The 18,110-nt window shown below is 41.6% G+C and overlaps 1 protein-coding gene across 3 annotated transcripts in view; it reads right to left on the bottom strand.

The window, feature by feature from the left end:
- The window catches only part of PARP9 (poly(ADP-ribose) polymerase family member 9), a 32,384-nt gene extending 14,293 nt beyond the window's left edge, over window positions 1–18,091 (bottom strand). For 2 of the 3 annotated variants that reach the window (XM_060150481.1, XM_060150483.1), the window contains exons 1-7: window positions 18,036–18,090; window positions 12,922–13,003; window positions 12,090–12,123; window positions 8,609–9,453; window positions 5,855–6,082; window positions 4,406–4,606; window positions 1,340–1,403 (exon numbers count right to left, since the gene is read on the bottom strand). In XM_060150481.1, coding sequence (XP_060006464.1) covers window positions 1,340–1,403; window positions 4,406–4,606; window positions 5,855–6,082; window positions 8,609–9,453; window positions 12,090–12,123; window positions 12,922–12,936 — 1,387 coding nt within the window. In that variant the 5' untranslated portion in view covers window positions 12,937–13,003; window positions 18,036–18,090. Of the gene's footprint in view, window positions 1–1,339; window positions 1,404–4,405; window positions 4,607–5,854; window positions 6,083–8,608; window positions 9,454–12,089; window positions 12,124–12,921; window positions 13,004–18,035 lie in introns of all 3 variants that reach the window. The other variant, XM_060150482.1, reaches the window with a different exon arrangement.
- Between the last annotated feature and the right edge of the window lie 19 nt (window positions 18,092–18,110).

The raw sequence follows: 18,110 nt of genomic DNA, 5'->3' as shown, positions 1-18,110 counted from the left end.
TTAATGATATAGGGACATTTGTATGTTCCTCTTGCATATTATCCTCTCCTAAAACTCCTCTTATCTAACTTCCCTAGAGTCACTGTGGTTTCCCAAACATGCAGTGCATTTGTTTGCTTCTGTGAGTTTTCTTCACTTTGGGTGCCCTACCCCCACCAACTCTGGCCATTGAAAATCTTGCCATCCTCAAAGCCCAACTTAGAACCATCTTGTCCATGAAGCCATTCTTGCTCCCTTCCAGTCAAAGGGCATCTCTCCCTCTTCTAGGCCACCTTGGGAGTCTGTCCATCCTCTCATTCATTATTTATCCCCTGGCATTTGTTTAATGCTTCGTAATTTACAGAACATTTTTACATAATCTCCAGTTATCCTCACAACAATCTCTCATTATCACCATTTTACAGATAGATAAATAGGTTCATAAGAGGTGCAGTCACAGGCCAGAGCTCTTCAAGTTCCCTCTTCTTCATTTCCAACACTGCTGGACACTGAAGGTCCAAAAGTGAACTCTTCTAATAAAGGGTATAAGCAAATCATTTCGACCCTAATAGAAAATATACTAATAGTTTCTATTGCTGGTTGAATGTCTGATGTTCTTAACATCTATAGAACACTGTGGATTAAAAGACTATTTCAGAAGTACACATCCTAGTTGTCATGACAGAGTTCCATCTCAGTCCACTCAAACTCCTCTACAGGAATGGAGTTATAAGACAAAGTTAATCCTTCTCCAACAACTACCAGGATTGGTTTAATCCAGTGATCCCCAGACCTGGTTCTGCAGCAAAACTGACCAGGAAGCATTGAAAAATATACATGTTTGGCCCAGACCCAAAGTTCCTGAATCAGAATCTGTAGAGTTGGGCCATACATATTTTTGTTTGTTTGTTTGTTTTAAAGTTTCCATCACAATCCCAATGATTACTCAGGTTTGGGTAGCATTGGTTTAATCCACTTATTATTATCTGGTATTACTGAGATGTATTTTCTATGATTACTAATAAGTAACCCCATTTAGATGGCACTCCATTCAAATCAGAAAGCGTAACTGGCTTAGTAAGCTTATGAAAAAAAAAATAGACATCTATTTGTGAACGAACTACCCACACTGTGGATTACCTACTTCAACTTAGCTTCTCTCTGTTCATATCATGAAACTAGACTGAGCAAAAACAGAATCATAGTCAGGTATAGAGCACATTGGTATCCAGGCAGGAGCACAATGAAACATGTTTGGCTTATTTATTCATCTTCTCCCCTCCATTAGTTCGGATGATCAAGAATAAAATGAGCCTATGATGGTAGACTCTATTTCTAGATCCGTGAGTTTCTTACTCACCACCAGGGTAATTGTTGAGACCCTGCAGCTTCAACTTATTCTTTTCCATTTCAGTGCTGAAAACCTACGAGAAGCAAAACAGAGACGAGAGTCCTAAGTGGGGCTTTTAGCCACTGTCATCAAAATCCCTCTCTCTACCTACACTCACATACTTGACCTCATCCACTCTTTCATCCCCCATTTCCACTGCCACAAATCTAAAGCAGCCTTTAGGAAAGTCCTCGGGAACAGCAAGTGCGGCACTGCACTCTATTAGAACATGTAGGGGAAACAAGTATAGGAAAAATGGAAAAGAAAAAACAAACAAAAACACCTTAAAATCTGGCATACAAAAAAGGAGAATGTACATCCCAAGGCAAAATATCATTTCTTCATTTATTCATTCATTCATAGATATTAATGCCCTGCTAATTGCACATTAGGCACTGAACTAAAGCTGTGGATATGTCACTGAAGAAGACAGAGGAAGATGCTCTTGTAATCAATAAAACAAATTCATTTTAAAAAGTGATACACACACCATGCTTTGTAGATTAAATAAATGATCAATTCCTGTAAAGTGCTTATAATTGTACCCAGCATATTATAAATATTCAATATGTTAGCTATTGTTATAATTATTAGTATGTGACAGTCTACACACAAAGATTTATGTATATTGCCAGGTAGATCCTTTAACATAGTATCTATTTGAAAACACTCATCTCTCCTAGGGTTTGGAACCACCATGCCCAGGGTCTTCCTTGTTTAAAGTTGATGCAATTGGCAGTAATTCTTCATTGAAAAAGATGGTAAATAATGTAGTAAAGACTACATTTTTCATTGCATCTGAACTTTAATAATGAAGTTTCTTAATCTGTAGTACTTTTCCTTCATAAATTATATTTGCAGCTGCTATTTACAGAGCAAAAAAGCCCTCAATCTTACCATGCTTATTTAGTACCTGGAGAGGTCATAACAGGGAGGGACTTCCCTGCCCTCCAAAACAAATGACATAACATTATCTGCTGATAAACAGACTAATGACAGCTGCCAAACACAACATGGATAAAAATCAGTTCTCTTGCAAAGTCACTTCAAAGTCAGTGTGTGTCGCAGGGTTAGAAATCATTTAGGCAAGGCTTTTGAACTGAATGTGAAAGAAAACTGTAACTTAATCAGTATCAATAACATAGAGGGTGTGGATAACAAGCAGACAGGCTGCAAGTAGTTTGGAAAAGTAGATCCAAAGGACAAGAATTTGGCAGTTTTTCCAGCTCTGTCCACAAATGACTAACACCTCATGTGAGGAATGTGAGGAGTGTTCCTAGTAAGGAGTTCCTTTTCCTGAGACGTGATGTCTGGCACAAGGTAGATATGCAAAACATATTTGTTAAATAACCAAATGAATGACTGTTCATGGCCTTTTACAGATACTCAGTGGCACCCAGGACGATTATCATCATGAAATACGAGTGAACACAGTATTTCAGTCAGCTGGGGAGTTATTTACTCGTTGTCATCCATGAACTGGAAATTCATGAGTGTGTGAACATAAATATCACTTTATTGTGAGCTCAGTATGGGTTGGTCTTCCTGAGTCAGGTCCACTCTAGATGCCTGACAAATCCATTTTCTGGAATGTAGGGACCTTGCCAAGGTAATGCCCCCTGTGAAGAACTGTGTAAGTTGCCCTCTGATCTTTCTGAACATACACCCCTCATTGAAAGACTTATTTAGGAAGAAAAGATGTGCTTAGCAGAAGACCAGAGGTGTACACATATGTGTACGTGCACGTCATACCTCCACATGGATATAATGTAGTGTTAACATTGAAAAAAGCCTGAAGGAATGGTCCATGTTCAGGGTATAACATAAATTACTTTGTAAGATAATCTTCTCCTTTGAGTTACAAAACTGAAAGCTGTATCATCTTTCAAGTTATTTTTTCTGTGGTTTTGCTTAGTGGTTCAGAACACAGGCTTTGGGGTCAGACCAACAGACACAGGTTGGTATCTTGGCTCAGCCACTGGATTGGTGTGTACATATTAACCTCTGGTCCCATTTGTAAAATGGAGATGACAATAGTGGCTTCATCATGGGACTGAGGGGAGAATGAAGAGAGACAGCTTCTTCTTGGCACAGTATCTGGCTGATGCAACTCATGGCAACTACTGTTATTATTAGCCCCTGGGGGAGCCCTCAGACTGTGGTTGATCTTTTCTGTATTGTTGAACCGCCATTTACATTTCTGTTTGTATGTTGAAGAGAATGAGAGCCTTCTTTTCTAGTTGTGGTTCATTCCTCTTACAGGGATGTGGTGCTTTATGGACAGTCCAGAGATGTACTCAGGGCACCTATCTGGGCCCAGTAACAGTCCTCTGCTGGGGGCGGGGGGAGGACTGGTGAACTTCATTCGAATGACAGGATGTTTAATTTTGTCAAGAAGGTAAGCTACTTCATTGGGTAATTCACCGATCTTTCAGGTCAGCTGTGGATGAGACAGTGGTGTACTGGAGCTGGCTTACACTGGCTCATGAGACCCCACTGTGAACACCTCTTTCCAATTCCTTCTTTAGTGATGTAACATGGATAGCTTGACATCAGCAATGGAAATCAGTAAACACTACAAACTTCCCTGTGTCTAGTGAGGCAGCAAGAGGAATAAGAACCTTTACACTTGTTCCAGAAAAGAACAAGATAGAACAAGTCTGTTTCCTTGTAGGGAGAGAAAATGGCAACCACCCACACGGAGACAGCCTGGGAGGTGGGAAAGAGAAGGGGTAGGAGTAGGGGACCCCATAAAACTAGGAGGTTGCTTACCTTTAAGGAGCAGAGGGAAGAATAAATGCCAGCAAAGGACAAGAGAGAAGCTAGGTAGTGAGGTTAACATGGCTTGTACAATGACATTCTTTACTAGGTCAGAAGTGAGCAATTTATAAAAATTAAATTTCACCAAGTTAGACCATCACCATGCTGTACAGCACTTAACAGGCCCCGTGTCTTACTCTGGAGATACTAAACAGATGTTGTTGAGTGAATGAATGAACAAACGAACTGAAGTACATTTCTAAGACATTAACTTACCTTATATAACTGCTGTTCTTTTGGGAAGATCACAAACTTTACAGTTAATTGTTGCAAATGGTGTCTGGCAAACATTAAAACTTCATTAAACATAATCTCTGCTGCTTCAGAGATTCCAGTCCCAAGGGCAGGAAAGGAAATGGAAGTTATATTTAGCTCAAGGCATTTTCCCAAGCATTTCTTCATTGCAGTTTCCAATGTCTGCAGGAAAAACACAAATTCAACATCAGCCTTGAGTCAAAAATAAGACTTCACTTACCCCTTAATCCTGCCTGTATTTTACAATGCCAGCCTCCACTATTCCTCAGGGCCATGTCCATCCCTCCTCAGAGAACAGGAAAGGTACCACTCCATAGGGGACCCATTATAGCTATAAGGTTAGATGATGAGAAATGAAAGGGCTGAGAAAGTGGTCCATTTTGTGCCATTCAGGACGTCTGAGCATCGTGATTTCCCTCAGTTTATGTAGCCTTCTCCCCAGGTTAGAGAGCCAACCTTCAGTTTATCCCCACTTACCTGCCACTTCTGGGTCAACATAAAGAGCTTTAATAAAAGGAGGTAAAGGTTAAAGTAAGTAAGCAACATTTATTTAATGTCATTAAGATCTGTTACATAATTTATTTTTGGCAGATTTACACTTCCATCAATGTTTCAACATTCAAACTGAATACTAATGTAGGAAGGTTATCTAATAACCTTCCTACATTATACTAATATATATTATACTAATTACATATACTAATTACACTAATATATATTAGTTATACTAATGTAGCAAGGTTTTACTAATGTAGTAAAAACTGAGGGGTAGAGAGTGACTGGAGGACCAATTTGGGATTTGAGGGCTCTCTAAACAAGAGAAGACCAGAAATGGAGACAAAATAAAGATAGACAAAGTTAGAAAAGGGGATTAAGTTTCCCTCTCTCCACTTGTCAGTAGGTTCCCCCTATTCTTTAATGCATGTAATTTACGTCCCTCAGTTGTAGAGTCAGGCAGAAAGCTAAGCTCCACCACAGGCACAGACGCCACAGGCGATAGATTTGACTGGAATGGTATTGGAAGGGAGATCCAGGTACTCCTGGGATTTAACAGATGGCAGGAGATATGGAGAGGCTGAATCCCAGGCCCACTAGTAAAAGGCCTACAGGGTCACTGGGTGCGCTGAGGTGAACAAGTGTGCAGACTGAGGGAGCCCTGATGTTTCTGTGTCTATTTGCGGTAGGTCCACTTAAAATTTAGACATGGGTTAGGTGATATTTTAAATTAAACTTCTTAAGATAACTTGTGACAGCAATACCTGTTTAGTATTTCAGGTATTCACAGGAGTACTAGAGAATGGGGATTATTCCACTTGACAATAACATTTCATGAATGTAATCACAGGATGGAAATTCAACAGACGACATAGACTCTGGAGATACAGAAAGATAAATTTATTTTGACCTTACCAGTTTTTGTTCAGAATATCCTGAAGGCCACAACACATGGTATACGTATTTGCAGGGCAATTTAAATCCTTTTGTGACCAGTACCAACTGGGAATCTAGTGGTGTTTTAGTCATATTTTGGCTAAATTCCCTTTCTATTTCATCTCCTGCTGCTTGTAGAATTGATTTTGACACAGATGTAGCTCTAAGACCACCATGTGTATATACAGAATTAACAATTACATTCGTCTGAAAAGGGAAAAAAATGAACAAGATTCAGTGTTAAATTACTTTTTCTTAAATGACTAATTTAAATCTTTATTTCCCTGAAGAGCTTTGAAAAATACATTTGAAAATCCTAAATCCACAGAAATATCACTTAATAATGGATATAAAATTTCCAAAGCGTGATCATTTGACTGCCATGAATCTGTCTGTCCTAGTCAGAAATTAGGTAAAGTATGTAGATGATACAAGTTTTATTGCAAACATCTGTCAGCCCCTTGCTGGCTTATACCCCCAATATCCCAGATTCACAGCATTCTCTATGATTTGTTTTAAGCTTTATCCATAAGTGGTTTCACTCTCTGCCCCACTGTCATCACTTTTTGCTGTTTCTATGTGAATTTTCATTTTGTCTTACAGAGTGGAAATAAAATTTCTCAGGCAATTTCTATCCCCTAAAGTTTGTGTTTTTTAAGGTAAGTAGTACATGGTGAAAGAAAGCACAAATGGGACATAAAAGTCTTTGGTGGGAAATAAATAAAAATTAAAAATAAATAAATAAAAATAAAATAAATAAAAAATAAAATATTTAAAATATTTTAATATTTAATAAAATATTTATTATTTATAAATTAATATTATTTATAAATAAATAAATTTTATATTTTATAATTTTTATATTTTTAAAATATTTTAAAATATTTTTTATATTTATATTTTTATAAATAAATAAATTTTATAAATAAATTTTATATTTTATAATTTTTTATATTTTTTTAATATTTTTTAAAATATTTTTTATATTTATATTTTTTGTTTATATTTTTATTATTATATATTTATTTATATTTATATTTTTTATTTATATTTATATTATATTATAATTTATAATATTTTATAAATAAAATTATTTATAAATTAATAATTTAATATTTAATAAAATATTTAAATATATAAAATATTTAAAATATTTAAAATAAATAAAATAAAAAATAAAATAAAATAAAAATAAAATAATAAATAAAAAATAAATTAAAAGTCTTTGGTGGGAAATAAAAGTCTTTGGTGGCCTCCTTCTTGGTGGGGTCCCCAGATCCCCCAATTCATCCTGATGGCTTTGGCTCCCTTTGGGGGTAACTTCGGTACTTCTCATGGATGTTAATGAATGTGTCACTTTGAAAGTGAAATCAGAATTTGCAAGTCGGGGGCATTGGCATCCTTTACAAATTTTAAAGTTCCTTGTGTTGGCAATAATTAAATACAATAAAATTTTAGTTAAAGGGATAAGTTACTCAACCAGGATGTTTCCACTTTAATTTTAAATTGGCATATTAATGATTTATCAAATGAATATTTCATCTCATGGGGTCCCTGCAGTCTTCTTTCTAATTGTCTTGCAGGCAATAAATGGCATATTTTCACTTGTGATTAAGTCTATTTGATTGTGTCCATAGGAGGGTCAGATCCAGGGGAAAAATAGAGAATATAGCCTTATATTCTTTCTCTCTCTTCCTCTGTTGCAACCCTTGCTCCCTGCTGCCCCCTTCAGTTACTCATCGGTAATTTGTTGAACACCCAGCTGCATGCCCAGAGACCAGCCCCAAGGCTACAGAGATGAACAAGCCACGATTTCCACCTTCGAGGTACTCCCTGCCTGGCAGAGAAGCTGCACTAATTCAGAAATACCTAGGTTCACTGTTACCCTGACTCTCTCCCCTCCCTGTCAGGGTCCTCACCTTTGTGCCCTATGATCCCTGGCTAAATGCTAAGTTACACTTTGTATCCTCCACAGCTCCTGGCACAGAGCCATATACTCAGAATACAATTTACAGCTCCGCTTAGGTCTCCTGACTGGTCCAGCCTACTACTTTTGATCTGTCAATTCCTCTGTATCTCTCTGATCCGTCATTCTAACCACCCAGACCTCTTCTCCTGCCAATTTAAAACTCACATCTTCTGAAGTAATCCTTCTTGATCTACTACACTCCACTCTTGTCACAAATGTATATACTCTTAAATATGAATTCACTTTGTATTAAGACTTTTTTGTTTATTATTGCTAGGTTGCTTTAGAAATGTTCAGATGGTTTGTCTCCCTAACGAGATTTTTCAAATAGAGAATCTTTTTACATAAAAAGAATAAAATAGATTTTAAGTTCCTCAGAATCAAAGATTGTTCTATTTCCTCATGGTGCCTAAGAATAATGGCAATAATAATTATAAATACCACATGCCAAGTTTTATTCTAAGCAGTTTATGTGTATTGATTCCAACTCTAAGATATAAGTGCTATTATTATCCTTATTTTATGGATGAGGAAACTGAGGATCAAACCGTAAAGTAATTTGGTTCAGGTCACCCAGTTAGTAAGTGGCAAAGCTAGTATTGAAATCCAAATGGTCTGGCTATGAAATCCATACTCTTAACCTTACTTAAGAAGATGCTTTCTAAACCGTGTTTGAAATAGTATATGCTCAAAACATACTTGATAGGTAACAAACAGTTCAGGGATACCCTTTGGGAGTGCAAGAGAATAAAACAAAGACTTACTTCCTGCATTTCAATGTGGCCCTGGACAATCTGGAGAGTCAGGTTGTTCACAACCATAGTATTGAAAAGGTCGGTGGCTTCTTGACTCACCCGGGACCCCAGCTCGTTCCTCCCTAGGATGGCTTCTGAAACGGTTTTAAAGGCAGCAACAGTAGGGTCCTCATTGCTTACCAGGTGAATTTCTTTCAAATTACTGGTTAGTTGCATGTTTTGGAAATAATGCTTGATAGTTTCCACAATGACTTGTGTACACAAATCCAGAGGGAACTGGAAAATCCCAGAGCTCAGGGCTGGAATAGCTACTGTCTCAGGGCACCCATTACGATTGACAAAATCCAAAATATTTATAATGGCTCTACGCAGTTTATCGATACATTCCTGTCTATCCATTAACCCCCACCGAGGCCCAACAGCATGGATAATGAGTTTGCAGGGAAGCTTCCCTGCTCCTGTGATAGCTATGCCACCAGTTGGAATTTTGCCATGTAAGGAAACATATCTTCTGCTCTCCTCTTGGATTTCAAGGCCGCCAGCTTTCACAAGGGCCTGGGCCAGGCCTCCCCCATGAATGAGGTCTTCATTGGCTGCATTCACCACAACGTCAACAACATGTCTGGTGAGGTCATCCTTCCAGACAGATAACTCTAGCCTGGGCACCAGCATTTTTCTGAAGACTTGTAGAGACTCACTGTTACCTTCCTGGGCTGGAGAAACTAGGGTAAAGATACAGCTAAATTTTTTCTGGAGGACTTCCCACAGCTGATTCTCATTATTTTTTAAAATTTTGAAGTCATTGTGCTTAATGGAAATTTGCCGACTGTAGTTTTCTCTGAGATTATCAGTCTCTGGAAAGGGAGAGAAGATAAAAAATAAAGAAATGAGCAAGCGTCCCTTTGAAAAGGATGTAATTCTACTTCACACCAGGAGACTGAGCTTCTTCTGTGCAAGAGGAAAGACAAGCTTCCTCTAGCCCCCTTCCTGATTCTCCCTCTCACCTAGACCTGTAATTAGACCAAAGATATCCAAGAGTTTTCAATGGTAAGTCACCATAAAGTGCTTAGTCGTGTGCCCGGCATACAGTAAATATTCAATAAGTGGTAGCTACTATGATACAATGATGGTGGTTTAAAACTGTGCATATCAGGGCTCATAGATTTTAAAAATCTACATAAAAATGGCAAGTGTGGGAAGACCCATGCTTAAGGCACAAGTATTAGAAAGGACTTACTTATGAGTCAAAAATATGTGGAGGCTTTATTCATAACTCATTAGCCTTTGTCAGTGTCTTGGCTTGGGTTCTCCTAGGAGCTGATTCTGAGGCGGAGATTTGAGTGTAAGTTTATTTGGGAGGTTATCCCAGAAAACACCAGGGGTGTGGGATGGGAAGAGGAGAGTGGGAAAGTGAGACAGGGAAAGGAAAGAAATGAATAAAGGGGGTGTTACAAAGCAAATGAAGCTTTAACTCCACAGGGGGACAGTTTAGACCATGTGTCTCAGAATTATATCACCAGAGGGGTAAAGGAGCTGGGATATTTGTCCAGTTTTTATCAGTCATTGGTCGAGGATGCTCCTGGGGACATAGTCCAGCACATGGGCGGAGCACTGACGATATGACAGTAAACAATTCTCCACCATACTCTAGTTTTGTAGCGTGATTTTGGTGGAATTAAAACTGATTGGCTGGGCTTCCCTGGTGGCACAGTGGTTGAGAGTCCGCCTGCCGATGCAGGGGACACAGGTTCGCGCCCCGGTCCGGGAAGATCCCACCTGCCGTGATGCAGCTGGGCCCGTGAGCCATGGCCGCTGAGCCTGTGCGTCCGGAGCCTGTGCTCCACAACGGGAGAAGCCACAACAGTGAGAGGCCCGCATACTGCCAAAAAAAAAAAAAATAACTTATTGGCTAAAAATTATTTACTGCATGTGGCAGCAAGATGATGTGCTGCTCAGATCCCCCTTCAGTGAAGGGGGCAGTATGGTTAGCTGACAGCCTCCAGTTGTTAGCCCCTCAGGGCCCATCTCAGCCTTCCAACCCAGGTCACGCTATTCTCAGGGTGGCTCCCATCAATGGCTGAACAAGGCCATTGATGTCCAATGTGGGACTCCGCCAATGAGCAACCTCAGACTGGCAGAGCTTTTTTTTAAAAATTAATTAATTAATTTTTGGCTGCATTGGGTCTTAGTTGCTGCATGTGGGCTTTTCTCTAGTTGCGGTGAGCAGGGGTTACTCTTTGTTGTGGTACGCAGGCTTCTCACTGCAGTGGCTCCTTTTGTTGCAGAGCATGGGCTCTAGGCGCACGGGCTTCAGTCGTTGTGGCTCGCGGGCTCTAGAGCGCAGGCTCAGTAGTTGTGGCGCACAGGCTTAGCTGCTCCGCGGCATGTGGGATCTTTGCGGACCAGGGTCCGAATCCGTGTCCCCTGGATTGGCAGGCGGATTCTCAACCACCGCACCACCAGGGAAGCCCGGACTGGCAGAGCTTCGCCAGGTTTACATTACAGTCTGATGGTTCCACCTGCCCAATCCAGTTTCTTCTCTTTTCCTTTTACCTTCTGCATTCCTAACTCCATCTCAGTTTCCGCGTCCTGGAGAACCCAACCTGTGCCAGTGTATTTCATGGGGTCTAGGGCATCATTATTATATGCCACTGAGAAAGGAAAAACGATGCCAACTAAACCTATCAGTGGGTAGAGAGTAGCCTTACTTCAGAGATGTGAAAAAAATGTGTGCCCTAAAACAGATTATAGTGTAGTAATTATTTTTTACTTCAATTCCCATTTCTAATCTGAGCCACCTAGAAAGACCTCTGGTGACCTCAATTACAATCACCTAAAAGCAGCAGCACATGAGTAGTCCGAGCCAACAGGCTTGTGCTTTGGTTGAAAATCTCAAGTGGGCCACCCAAGTTTAGGAAGGTTCCGTTTTGGCTCTTTTTTTTTTTTTTCTTTTTTTTTTTTGCGGTACGTGGGCCTCTCACTGCCGTGGCCTCTCCCGTTGCGGAGCACAGGCTCCGGACGCGCAGGCTCAGCGGCCATGGCTCACGGGCCCAGCCGCTCCGCGGCATGTGGGATCTTCCCGGACCGGGGCACGAACCCACGTCCCCTGCATCGGCAGGCGGACTCTCAACCACTGCGCCACCAGGGAAGCCCCCGTTTTGGCTCTTACAAGCCTTGTTGAGCAAGGAGACAATCAGTGGGTCACCTCTTATCAACAGTTTCAGTTCTAGGGCTGTGGTCAGAAGGGTCTCACATCTTGTGGGCAAAGGATAAGATCAACGGGAGCCCTAAGGGAACACATCTGCTGGTGCCACATTGCTTCCGAAGCAGTCCCCCTTCTGAGGCATATGCCCGGTCCCCACAAGGTCCTGCAGTCACGCACCTGAGCATCTTTGGGGGGAGATAGTCTCCTCTGTATTCCCCTTTCTCCACTGAGGAAAGATATGAGCAAAGATTTTCTGAGACAAGAGTGGGAGTGAGGTGATCCTACCTGATTTCTCATTGTAAGCTGCTGCTCCGACACCCTGTGAAAAGTGAGAGTGGTTTAAAAAAAATTGAGACCGAATGATTTACAGATTACTGATAACAAATACCGCTTCATAAACACAAAGCAACAGAAACCTTCCTAAGAACACTGGGTTTGAGGGGGAAGGGGAACACGTTTGTTTGTTTAATCAGTGTGCCTGAAATACCTGAAATACTAAATGTTCCAGCCAACACTGACTCTACCCCTCTTCCCTAGAGGCCAATGCACTTTTAATTCTGGATGGGATGAAGGGCTGGAGATTACCACTTGAAAAGGTCACAGACCAAAATGACCCAAAACTCTCGGACAGGATCCAATCTCCAAAGGTTTGTGGGGTTTCTCTAGACAGAACAACATGGGGACATGAGCCTCATCAGCTACACCTCCCCATCTACCACTTTCAATTGCTTACTTCATGATACAAGCCTGAATGTGGAATTTTCAGGATAAACAAATGAGGTGCCTTTTCCCTAGTCCCTTATTTTTATTCCTCCTCCGTCCTCCTCCTCCCCGCGTGCTGCAAAAGTAGAATTGTTGAATGAGTAGAGAGAATAAAAATGATACTGAGGCGACATTCTTTTAAAAATCACCCATCCTCATGCTGACTCTGTTGATTATACTAGCATATTCTGAGTCCCCATCTCTCGCATGGGGCAAAGAGAAAACTTTTACTGGGAGAGTAAAACCAAATAAGTATACCAGTTATAACTGAAGACTCCAGATTTTTTGCTGTTACAGGAAGAACTATTCACGTGCTGATCAAAGTTTATTACTTATATACATTTATGCTTTTTACCTTGGAAAAGTCCATCCTCCAGGTCTCTGGGGTCTTTCAATGTTTACTCTGTTTTGTCTTTCCCAAATGTGGCGGCCTCCTTCTAGGAATGAATAGGATGTAATATGATGAGCATCTTAGGGAATTTGGTGAGAATACACAACAGGAAGACTAAACAAGATTTCTGATCTTGAGTGATTTTTAATTTCACTTGGTGAAGATGCACACATTGCTTTTGCTGCTGTTGTTACTGTTTACCCTCTATCCTTTACAGAGAGATTCAAAGAAGGGAAATAACTGTATGGGCTACAGCAGGGAAAGCTTTATGAGGAAGGTGAGGCTAGAGCCAGGCCTTAAAGGACGAAGCAGGCTTTTACATATTTAGAAGAGGATGATGATACCAAATGGTAAAACTAAGCACAGCATTCAAAGAGCAATGAGGAAAAAACCAGCCCATGGGTGAGTGAAGACCCCTGAAGGGTGTCCAAAGAGAGGGAACTGTGCTTATGCCTGTGGAGGACATACGTTACTGAGTTTGTGATAAATATCTCTGATCGAATTAGAAAGGAGATTGTCTGGATAAAAATCAGAGACCGTGGGAAAACATATTTTAATAATTTTTCCTTCTAACAGGTAGGAATGAAAGACTGTGAATTTTGAGGAGAATAATAATAAAAATGCTTAAAGACACCGTTGCCCACACTTGTTTCCACATAGTTGCCTCTAGGCCTCCGAAATGATTTCTGATGCCTCTACAATAGGAAAATTTTGTGCGACTCTCTACAGCATCAGAGCACCATCATTCTTTCCTTTTTTTTTGGTAATATTTATTTATTTTATTTTTGGTTTTGTTGGTTCTTCATTGCTGCGCACAGGCTCTCTAGTTGTGGCCAGCAGTGGCTACTCTTCGTTGTGGTGCGCGGGCTTCTCAATGCAGTGGCTTCTCTTGTTGCGGACCAGGGGCTCTAGGCATCTGGGGTCAGTAGTTGTGGCTCATGGGCTCTAGAGTGCAGGCTCAGTAGTTGTGGCTCACGGGCTTAGTTGCTCCGCAGCATGTGGGATTTTTCTGGACCAGGGCTCGAACCCGTGTGACCTGCATTGGCAGGAGGATTATTCTTACGTGTCAGGAAAAGCTGCAAGTCCAAGTATAATCCAAAAATGCAGGGAGAAGACGCATTTTTGCCTCCAGAGGGCACTGCTGTTTTCACAAAAGAAGGAAAACTGCCGCATCTGCTCCCACTGTGGGCTTCCAGTGGGTTTTTCTTTAGATGATGTTGCACTTGTTTTCTTTTTTTCTCATTATTAATTTTTATTGGAGTATGGTTGCTTTACAATGTTCTGTTAGCCTCCACTGCACAACGGAATGAATCAGCCATACACATACAGATATCCCCTCCCTTTTGTACTTCCCTCCCATTTAGGTTACCACAGTATATTAGGTAGGGTTCCCTGTGCTATACAGTATGTTCCCAGAAACCGTCTATTTTATACATGGTATCAATAATGTATATGTGTCAATCCCAGTCTCCCAAGCCCTCCCTCCCCACCCCTTCCCCCCTTGGTGTCCATACATTTGTTTTCTATGTCTATGTCTCTATTTCTGCTTTGCAAATAAGATCATCTATACCATTTTTCTAGATTCCACATATATGCTTTATGATACGATATTTGCTTTTCTCTTTCTGACTTAATTCATTCTGTATGACACTCTCTGGATCCATCCACGTCTCTACAAATGACCCAATTTTGTTCCTTTTTATGGCTGAGTAATATTCCATTGTATATAGGTACCACATCTTCTTTTCCATTCCTCTGTTGATGGACATTTAGGTTGCTTCCATGTCCTGGCTATTGTAAATAGTGCTGATAGATATGAACATAGGGTGCATGTGTTTTTTTTGAATTATGGTTTTCTCTGGGTATACTCTTGTTCAGACCAGGCTTCAAGGGCCCTGGGATAGACTTGACAGTGGTGGATGACACTCTTTTAACCCCAAAGAAATTAAAAACAAGGAGCGTATTGTCCAAAACATTCAATCTCTTCTATTTTATTTTAACAACAATAGCAACAAAAGCCTTCCCAGCTTTCCATCACTGGTTCCTACTATGTTCCTTTCTCTTCATGGGCAGCATGAAGGAGCTGACTCTCCATCCACCTGTCTGCTCAGCCCACTGCAGTCTGACTCCCAGCTCATCCCCAGCCTCCTCTGAAACTGCTCACAGTGTCTTCCACGTGGCTAACCCCAGTGGACTCTCTTCTGTCCTAATCTTTATTTGACCTCTCTCTATAGTTTCATTCTTCATTTCATTTTCTGATTCCTGAACCTCTGCTTTTTGGCTTCTCCTATACCATCTTCCCTTGGTTCTTTTGTTACCTCTCACTTTGCCTTTACAGACCTTTCCCCTGGATTCAGCCTCAGTCAACTGTCCCAGGATTTTGTCAAGAGGCACGTCTCAGCTCATTCAAGGGTGATCTCATCCACTCTCACGACTTCAACTCACCAGATGCAAATATGACTCCCACATCTGTATCTCTAGGCTCTCCTAAGCCTCACTTTTCAAGACTACCTGAACGTCCCATAGTCCCCTCAAACACAGCCTCTGCAAAACTGGACCCATAGTCTCCTCATTTCCACTCCCCGCACCGCTACCTACCCTCACCCAACCCCCTCCAAAATCCATGCTTTATCTCCTAGATTCCACAGCTTGGTAAATGATACACCATTCATCCACTCAAGTCAGAAATCTAGAATCTTCTCTTCTGTCCCATATTCAACTCATCACTGGGTCTTGCCCACCTAAATCACTTTCAGGTACGGCCCTACCCTCCTTGCCCATTGTTACCACTTCACTTCGGGGCCTCAGGGCCCCTTGCCTGAGCTATGGCAATACATTCTTTTTAAACATTTAAATGTACTTAATTTTATGTTTTATTGTTTGAATTGTTCAAATTTTGAAAGTATAAAAGGCTCCCTCCTACTCCCCTCACTAAATTCCCTTCCCAGAGGCAATCACTGTTATTAGCTTCTCCTGTGTCCTTCCAGAAGCATTTTTACACAAAAGCATCTTTTTTTCCTCACAAAGAAGGCATTTATTTGAAAAGCACTCTCTGCTCAAAACCTTCAGCAGACTCCATCACCTGTGGTAAAGATCAAGCTCTTCAGCCTGGCATTCAAGGGTCTCTTTGCCACATCCGTTTCCCAGCCTCCCCATTACATACCCAATGCTCCAGCGGAACTACAGTGCTGCGAAACTACTCGATGTTCTCCAAACTCTCCTTCACCTCTGGGTCTTTGCCTTCATGGGGAGGAAGCTCTGGGACTTCACCTTGGTCAGAGTGCTCTTCAGAGCCTGTGCCCATCCTCAAAAGGTAGCATGTTATACACACTGCTCTGCATCTTCCGTTTTCCATTTAATGTATTCTAGAGATCTTTCCATGTTGGCACATAGAGAGGGTCTTCCTTCTTTCTACTGCTCATTGCATTCCATTGTATAGATGCACTGTAAGTTATTCAACTGCTAGTACCCTCTTTTATGGACACAAGGAGTTTCTAATCTTTTTTTTTTTTTTGCGGTACGCGGGCCTCTCACTGCCGGGGCCCCTCCCGTCGCGGAGCACAGGCTCCGGACGCGCAGGCTCAGCGGCCATGGCTCACGGGGGCCCAGCCGCTCCGCGGCACGTGGGATCCTCCCGGACCGGGGCACGAACCCGCGTCCCCGGCATCGGCAGGCGGACCCTCAACCACTGCGCCACCAGGGAAGCCCTCTAATCTTTTACTATTATAAAAAAGGCTGTAAAGAACAACTTAGTACATAGGTCACTTCACAGAGGTGCTAATCAATAAACGGGACAAATTCCTAGAAGTGGAACTGCAGAATAGGGATGTATATGCAGTCGTAATTCTGATAGCACTGCCAAATTGCTCTTCATAAAGACTCACCCATTTCCAGTCTTACCAGCCACGTGCAAAAAAACCTTACCTCTGGCCTCTCCACCTCCATTCATCCCTGCATGGAAATGTGTCCTTCACATGATTGTCAACACCAGCTTTCTAAAATGCACATCTGACATGTCACTCTCCTGCTTGCCCTGCCTACGAGCCTTCCATGTCTCGTTAACCGATCTTGAAGACTTTTCACTGTCTAGAACTATGCTGTCCAGTGTGGGTCACTAGCCACACGTAGCTCTTGAGCACTTGAAATGTGGCTAATCACAACGGAGAGGTGATGTAAATGTGAGATAAACACTGGATTGCAACGACTCAGGATGACAAAAAAGGATGTAAAATATGTCATTAATAAGTTTTTAACATTGATTACATGCCTAAATGGTTAATTTAGGATATAGTGAGCTAAATAACATAAAATTAATTTCACCTGTTTGTAATTTAAAAATTATAGCTACCAAAAATTTTAAAATTAATATGTAGCTCACATTATATTTCTATCGGACAGCACTGGTCTAGACCCTTCCTCTGTCATCTCCCTTACTCATCACGGCTTCCCAAGGCCTCAGTGTCCCCTCTGTGCTTCAGATGCAGTGGTCTCTGTGCTTTTGATGCTCCCCATCCCTCCCTCTCCTTCTCTCTTTTAAGATTCTTCTTCAAACTTCCTATCAAGGCCTTCAAGAGATTTTGCTTTTTTAGTCACAAGTCTACCTCACCTTACCAGCAGGTGAGGTCAGGTGCCTCCCCTTTCACCTTTATTCCCTAGTACACAGGGCACAGCATGCAGTTCAGTATTGGCCAAATCGAGAAATGAGAGCAGAAAAGCCCCAAGAGCCAGTCTAAAGCATAGCGTTAGAGAAGGTAACATGTGATGTGTCACAACGCAGGTGAACAAATTCAAATTTTTAAAAAATGTAGGTAAGTTTAACCTGAATTCAGAATATTAATTACATTTCAGCTGCAAATAATAGTAACAACAGTAAGAGTTAAAAGGAATCAAAAACTCAGGAGAAACTTTCTTTGACTTGAGCATCTGCCCCAGCCTCCATCCTCACCAGGGGAGGCTTGGCCCTGGGCGCGTCTCTCGACCGCTTCTCCCCGGCCCGTTCCCCGCCCGAGTCCGCAGGAGAGGAGACCCGGGCGCCTGGGCGCCCTACCGTCCCGGGAACAGGGACGGGACCTACTCACCCGGCAGTCCGCGGCAGGGAGGGCAGCGAAGAGAGGAGCGGGTGCGGCTCTGCCGGGAACCGAGAGAGGTCTCCG

This window comes from Lagenorhynchus albirostris, chromosome 5 (assembly GCF_949774975.1).
Source record: "Lagenorhynchus albirostris chromosome 5, mLagAlb1.1, whole genome shotgun sequence".
NCBI classification, from domain to species: Eukaryota; Metazoa; Chordata; class Mammalia; order Artiodactyla; family Delphinidae; genus Lagenorhynchus; species Lagenorhynchus albirostris.
This window is presented reverse-complemented; position numbering and strand designations above follow the sequence as displayed.